Below are 8,357 nucleotides of genomic sequence, written 5' to 3'. Positions count from 1 at the left end.
GGCTATACACAAGGTATCATTAGTTAGGATACTTATTTATCTTTATTGATGCCACTTTTTATGCTTGTAGCTTCTTTGGAAGGAGGGAGAGAGGGAACTAAATGCTGAGGGAAGGGGGAACTAAAACATCCAACTTCTCCCCTACCCTTCCGCTGTTGGACAACCGATGTGGACGAAATGCCCACTGTTGGAAAAGTTTCATCCTTCCTAAAGAGATATACACCTAAATCATCTCTTTAGGTTAATTAGGACCTAAGTGATGGAAGTTTAAACTGCTAGCTCAACCCTTGAGCCGTTCATCCTGTAAAGGTATTCTGGATTTCGGTGTAATTGCTTGAAACTGTGATATGTTCCTGACCGTTTGGCTACTACGAGGTTACTTTTTTGAAAAGAGTAGAAGGTAAGTGTAAGTGTATTCTGAATTTCGGTTAAATTGGTTGAAACCGTGATACATTGTAGATATTGTGATCCTGAGAAAAAGTCTCAATGGACACAACCACCTATCACTGACCATTTGGCAACTACGGGACAACATTTCTTAAAACAGCAGAAGTTAAGGATATTCTGGAATTTTGGTGGAATTGTATGAAGTCATGAAAAGTCCTATCCCACAACTAGGAAAAGGGGTGGGGACAGTAGCGGCTAACATCATTTAAGCATAGATAACATTCCGATGTTCTTGAGAGACAAAGGAAAACCCTGGAAAGCCCTACACAATTTTTATCAGGATCACGACATCTACAACGTATCACAGTTACATTCATTTGCAGGGGCCGCGGTGGCTCAGTGGTAGAGCGTTCACCTCTGGTGCTAGGGGTCCCGGGTTCGATCCCAGCCCCCGCCAAGTGAACTTTGTGGTGGACAAACACCGTGTGCGTGGGTTTTCTCGGGGTTCTCCCGTTTCCTCCCACTTTCTTCATTCCACCATTTCATTCATTACTCATCATCACCGTCTCCTTTAGCCTAACCGGCATAACCGTGGGACGTAAAACTCACATTCATTTGCACCGTAATCAAACATATCGCTATGCCCGTCAGTTTTCAAAACTCTGGATCTGTAGTGGTCATACGGTCAATTGATGGTTGTGTCCATTAAGACTTTCTCTCACGATGAGAAGATCTACAACATATCACAAACTTACTCATTCTTACAGAAATCCAGAACATCGTTATACTTGGCTGTTTTCAAGAAAGTAACCCTGTGGTGATCAAACGATTAGTGACTTGTTGTGTCCATTGAGGCTTTTTCTAACGATGACAATATCTACAACATATCACAGTTTTTGTCATTTTGACCGAAATCCAGGATATCACTATCGTCAGCTCGGCTGCTTTCAGAAAAGTGGCCAAACGGTCAGTGATTGATGATTTTGCCCATTAAGACGTTTTCTCAGGATCACCATATCTACAACATATCACAGTTTCAAGCAATTCCACCGAAATCCAGAATACCGTTACCATTGGCTCTTTTTTTAAAAGTGGTTCTGCAGTGGCCAAATGATCAGGGATTTGTAAAAGTCGTAGTCGATGGAGCCATTTGTAAAAATCCTTGTCAAGGTAAGGTCATTGGCTCGAGAGAGAGCCAATTTAAACTAATTAAAATTTCCAATATCGGGTTTCCGAAGACGAGAAAAAAATCTAAATTAATTTTTATTGACCGTGTTCCTGAAGATGACTCCCTGTCACGACCTTTACTTCAATAAAGAGAGTAGATAACGAAGTTAGAAGGAAGAATAACAGAAGAAAAGAAGAAAAAAAGATAGGAGGGAAAGAGAGGAAAAGATAAAGAAGAAAGGAAGAAAAGTAGAAATATTAGAGGATTTTCTTTTCCGTATCCTTCTTGTATTGCATACCGCTCATACCACTCTGACCTGGATCCAGGTAACTATGCAATTTTTAAGTTACCCAAACCCAGCCCATTTTATAAGGAGTGGCAATTGTTTATCTTTAAATTATATGTTTACTTAAATTCCGGTAATACTTTGAGTTGCTCAAATTAAACAACAAATATATATATTGAAAAAAATTAAACAGAACGTTTCACTTGGCTTTAGCTTATTCTTCGATGTTAGCTTGCCTTTCAGAGCCATATCAAACTAGAATCTACGTTATCACCTTGACTACGACTATGGTGCGTTTCATAAACACTCACATATAATTACTGCACTTAATATCACAAGACAGCACTAGTACTTAAAATAAAATCCATCCATCCACAAGCACACACACGCGCAGGACGACGTTATTTTCTAAAGAAAAGAAAAGAGGAATCATTCTATCTAACGTTTTGAGTACATTTATTGTACAAATCATAAAGAAAGAAGGAAAATGGGAAACATATATTCAGTAATAAATAAAATCAAGGAGCAGACCAAAATCACAAGAATTGATCATTACAAAATTATAAGTTACAGTATATATTCGGATAAATGTTCAAAACAAGATAAGGTAAAATAAAATTACAAATATATATATATATATATATATATATATATATATATATATATATATATATATATATATATATATATATATATGTGTGTGTGTGTGTGTGTGTGTGATGAAACAAAATAAAATAATAAAAAAAAAGAGAAAAAGGGTACATTTTACTTGGAATGAGTTCGTCTCTCCTGTTATTATTAATTTCACTTCTTAAAGCGCACGTTCACTGCACCATGTTAGGTGTTCTTGCACTAAAGTGCACATTTCTTAACAAATTGAATCCTTGCACAGAAGTTCACCTTAGTTGCCCCCTTGTACTACACGAGTTTGCGAGCGTTCATTAAAAGGACAACTCATGTTCACGTGGTGTTTCTATTACACCTTTCTAAAACATTTCTAGTGGATATTTTCATAAATTATCCAGTTTTCCACTACTTAGTTCATATCGGTTTAAATTTTCTAAAGTTACATCCAAGTCTCAAATTGAAATACACTACAAAGTTTATTAATTATAGTAATGTCATAATCGTTCACCTGAGTTACAGGAACATCGGAAGGAAGTAAGTTTCAAATAATTTATGGAAGACTTAAACTGGTTTTATCAATTTAAATGATTAGGATTCAGTTGGTTAATCTCGCACCTTTAGATTTTAATTTCCGTCGCACTATGACCACGACTATACTAAGGCGAAGAAGATTTGGTAATTTCATACTGGGATGGTTCTAAAATATGGAGGCAAGGAAATTCCATTGAACATTCATCACTATTTTAACCTGCCCTTTAACATGCTTCATGCTATTACATACATATAGGATTTAGTTTGCGACACAGGGTTTAGGTGGCCCGACACCAAGGATTCACATGTAAGATGGCATAGTGCTTTACATTCTACGACATACAATGATTATCTAACTACGTGCAACATACTTATGAAAATAATGGCAAACACACACTGCGGGGTAGGTAAAGACCCTTTAACACATTCACATATATTATCAATATTCATTAATATTTTCATCATATTATATTCATTTTACTTATATTTACTTTACTTTTTATTTGACGTCAATTACCCCATTTCAATAACTTTCAAGCTTCATTACTCATTGCCACACATTAAATATAGTTACGTAGTTAAAATCACAATAAACATTTCAAAACGGTAATATATTAACGAATCCTTAATTGTTCTCTAAATAAGTTACCCAAAATTTACGGCAGGTATTACAGAGATTTCTAGATTCTCATGGTAATCGTGAAAACAAAAGTGAAATTAAATTTTAAAAAAAGGACGGAATTTTCAATAAAGAATTGGTAGGCCTGTACTATGTGGGAAAAAAAGGAAAAAAGGTCTCATACCGTGCGATCGATCTCAAACACAACTGGCCAAAACTAGTAGCATAAAGCTTCGTTGGTATTCTATAAGAGTAAATAACCTTACAAGCTCTGTCTGTCAATGTCTCAATTGAACGTTCCAAGTTAACTCTGCTTATGAATGATTTCATCTTCAAATACAAGAATGTAAAATAAAAAAAAATGAAAAATATAAAATAAAATATATATAAAAAGGGGAGGGGAGGTTTTAAAAAAATACGTAAATAGGAAAGCGCAAGAAGACAAAGAAAACGAAAGAGAGAAGGGTCGTTAAGTGATAAACGAACCTAAAAAAAAGGTACGACAAGTGTCGATTTTGGGCCGAAATTTATTTCTATTTTTTCGAAACGGTGCTTGCTTAAATAACGCCACGCTGGGGTGTCTTCTGATCGGAAAGTTTCGCAAGCCCGTGCCTAGATCAATACATTTATAGGGAGGAAATAGTCCCCATTTATGTATTAATACTCACCGTATCCGGCCCAACCAATCAGAATTACCAACGGTCTAGCTGTAAGGTTGGTTAAGTCTATGTTTTGGAAATTTCTAAAACAACAAAAACTGTTCGATATCTCAACGACAATAGTATGAGTTAAGGTAACAGATTTTAAAGAGAATATATTCAGACGGGGATAACCAGAATAAGATAAAAATATATATAAATTTTGTACTAACGAGTGGTTTGCCAAATTCTTATTAGTGGCTCCCAGTACACAAGGACGCCAACCTTGAAGTGTCGTGTAAATTTTCAGGCTATCTAATCTTAAATTAAGGAAATTGAAGATATAACGGGGTAAGGGAGGAACGACACTCTGGTATGGAAATTTACATATACACAATAAAAAGGATTTCAATATTATACACTCTTGTCCTCTCCTTCACTTGTGAACCTTAATAAATTTTTTAATTCGACTGGCGCTTGAGAAAGAGAAGAAATTTTTAAAAAATCCTAGGGGACTAACTCAGATTAATTCAGGTGTTTTGGGATTAGTTAGTCGCTTCGGTTGTATTACTTTCATGAATTAGTTACTGTAATCCGTAGCTAAATATAAGCTATTCAACATTTATCGGTATTTGTAATAAATTTTACTGAGAAAACCAATTCGTCGCCACCTTCAACCTTTCACAGCTATTTCTATCAGTTCACGCTTCGATTTCTTAGTCCATATCATTCATAAACAGAACTCGAGTCATCAACTATTATGAATTTATTTGTACAAGGCAAACTCAATAACCTAACTTAATACAACACTTGTTTCATGTGAGTTTACAATGTGAGAGCCAGTAGTCAAGTGTTTCCTATCTAACGACGAATATTTAATACTAGGTCAAGTAGCACAAGTATATCTCTAGTGGCAAGATTCTCTTGGCACAAGTATACTTTGGGGTGGCCATTTCCATAAACAACAACGACTCATTTTAAAAATTCTATTTACTTATTATCGCGACGATTCGTATTTAAAGCACACCCATTCATCAATATATCCACTTACACCACTAACATTCAATATATTAACTACTCCTAACCTACATTTACAGTAATCTTTAATAAATCCTCTACTCAAGTCAACATATTCGAGGAAATACAATCGACCAATGGCTAGTACAAATCAAACTCCCATAAACCCAAACACTTGTATCTGTAACATACCGAATTCGTGTTTACCTTACGTAAATTTTTAGTAATATAAAAATTTTAACTAATCTTATTTGGCTGAATAACTCTGTACGCATACTTTACTAGAATTCAATCCCAATTATTCTTAACAAGTGGGTAGATAAAACAACACGAGAGAATATCTGTTTATAAAGTGACTGAAATAGTTTTTATGCTGTTAAGGTTCTAAGATACGGACTAGTAAGGTCTGTTAACGCCAAACGCGAAGTTGAAATTTTGCAATTACATAATTATTTCGAGTTGAAAGAGGTAAAAATTTGCAAATACCGATTCATGTAAACACAACCTACTAACCTGAAACATTGAAATTACTCCAGTTATTGTTATTTTTTCTAAACATAACAAAATGTTCTCATTTTGGTAACATATATTTTCTTAATCAGTCGATGACAATTGACTGGCGCTTGCGCGAACGCTATTTCCCTACTAGAGGGTGCTGTGAATGCATAAACAAACCTTGTGCTGATAAAAGTTTAAACATTTGAATACTGAATTCCGTACTAAAGCAAAAATAAAAATTAATTTTGTGGTTAAGCTTTTGTCCAATAAAATATAAGGAAACAAATAATTAATTGCATAAATATAATTGCATTGGTTGGCAACATTGGTTGAACACGGTTGTTTCGGTTTGAGTGGCTTTTCAATATTTAACTGTATCAGGTGGATTTTTGTTTTATAGAAGAGATTTAATGATGCTGAATGATGTATGAATGTTCAGTGTTCAGTGTGCTTGAACGTGAAATAAGAGAATGAATATATTAGAAAGTGTGAGTGCCTGACTGGATGAAGCTATAAACAAGGTAGGGTCACCTTCCTGTTCTTTGTATGGATAACTTTTCATATTAGTTGTGTGGGACTGCAAACCATTTTACAAAATAGAGTTAGAATATATGTAGGCCTAAAGGGAAGTGAAGTGTTGCATGATGAAGCCCGTTTTGATGCAATTTGCGTGAAATTGAATCACCTCTCTGGTTGCCATTAATCAGTATTGCAAGTCAGCTGCAAAAAGTGTAGCAAACTCGCTTTCTGAAAAAGTCGAAACAGTGGTACCAGTGCGCTAAACAAAATTTACTGTTGCAATTCTGTGAAAAGGTTCGACCAGTATAAATACTTTAAAATGCAATCAGATAAATGCCATATCCCTGTGTGTGGGAATCAGGTGGGGAAAAGTGAAGGTGAATTAAATTGTAAAGGTAAATGTAACGATTGGTTTCATAAAAACTGTGTCAAAATATCGAAGGGAGAATATGACAAGTTGCTCAAAGACTCTCGTGCTCGCTGGAGTTGTGGCTGGGAAGACTGCAATATGAGAGGTAGCTTGAAAAACCATTCTCTGCAAATCAAAGAGCAGTTAAATCCATTAAGGAAAGAGTTCTCAGATAATTTCAATAAACTATCTAAAAACTACAGCAAACTGGAAACGAAATTGGACTCAGTGGTTAAGGAAAATGAAGACATACGGAAAGCAATGCAATTCAAAGACGCTGTCTTCGAAGAACTCAGGAAAGATATAAAAGAACTGAAGAATGCAATTAATGAGTGTTCAAATAACAGTGCAAGTAAGAAAGAATTAGAAGAGTTGAACCAATACCAAAGAAGGAACAACCTTGAGATTCATGGCGTCCCAGAAGATGGTGAAAATCTTTATACGACCATGATCAATCTTGGCAAAGCATTGGGGGTAACGATAACAGAACAGGACTTAGATATAGTGCATCGTATTCCAACTCGAAAAGAAGAATGCGAAAAGCCTATCATTGTACGTTTTGTTAACAGATGGAAGAAAGAGGCGGTGCTAGCAGCGAGGAAATCCAAACCAAACTTAACAAGTACAGATATTGGCATTAAGAGGGCCCCAAAGAAAATATATATTAATGAACATCTTACAGCGTACAACAAGACTCTGCACAAGAAGGCAAGGGACATCCGACCTGAGGTCAAATACGTGTGGGTGAAGGACTGTAAAGTGTACGTAAGACAACATGAAAATTCCCCAGCGGTGTGGATAAGGGGTGATGATGATATTAAAAAGTTCCGCAATTGAAAACCATGTTAAGTAACCACGTTATAGTTTAAGGCAGTTTATGGATTACAGTTTAGATAACGATACTTCAACATTTAGAATAAACATAAGTGAAGACACTTTTGACAGTATAGATAATTATGTAAATATCCAGTTAAGCTTACATTCGAAAACAAAGAATTTTTCTATATTGTATATCAACGCGAGAAGTATAAGGAACAAATGGGATGAAATTGAATTGTTGTTGTTAAGAATACCTAAAATTGATGTTATCGTTATTGTCAAAACATGGTTATATTCTGGAGAAAGTTATTATTATAATATTCAGAATTATACAGGCTTTCATGTGAATCAAAATTGTAAAATAGGGGATGGAGTTGCTATTTATCTCCAAAACGACTGGACTAGTAGTATTATAAAAACAATTAATAACATTCATAATATTCTTGCTATTCAACTCTGTATAGGTTCCAAATTAATTACATTGGTAGGCGTTTATAATCCACACAGAAGTAATATTGGAAACCTCTTAGGAGACCTTGAAGAAATAGCTCATTGTTTTAGTAACAGTATAATGTACATATTAGGTGATTTCAATGTTGATACATTAAAACCAAAAGACAACGAAACTACATATTATAATTTGTTTATTAATTCAAATGGTTTATGTCAGGCTAATGTAAAATACCCAACAAGGGTTACTGATACAAGTGAATCTTTACTTGACGATGTCATTATTAACAAACTGGAACATGAGGTGCAAATTAATAATATAGCAAGCAATATAGCTAGCAATATCTTAATTATGAACACTAGCTTAACTCAGGTCCAGTCTTCAGCGA

At 34.9% G+C, this 8,357-nt stretch overlaps 1 protein-coding gene across 1 annotated transcript; it reads left to right on the top strand.

Annotated features, from left to right (window-relative positions):
- Positions 1 to 6,609: 6,609 nt before the first annotated feature.
- LOC145682111 (uncharacterized) lies at positions 6,610 to 7,536 on the top strand. Its single transcript, XM_081753705.1, has one exon. It carries the CDS (start codon positions 6,610 to 6,612, stop codon positions 7,534 to 7,536), a length of 927 nt encoding a protein of 308 aa, XP_081609831.1.
- Positions 7,537 to 8,357: the final 821 nt, after the last annotated feature.

This window comes from Thermobia domestica, chromosome 3 (assembly GCF_964235325.1).
Source record: "Thermobia domestica chromosome 3, izTheDome1.hap1.1, whole genome shotgun sequence".
NCBI lineage: Eukaryota > Metazoa > Arthropoda > Insecta > Zygentoma > Lepismatidae > Thermobia > Thermobia domestica.
Note: the sequence above shows the minus strand (reverse complement) of the source record. Positions and strands in the feature narration are given on the sequence as shown.

Coding starts and splice junctions, on each gene's coding strand:
- LOC145682111 (XM_081753705.1), top strand. CDS start 6,610: ATGCAATCAGATAAATGCCATATCCCTGTGTGTGGGAATCAGGTGGGG.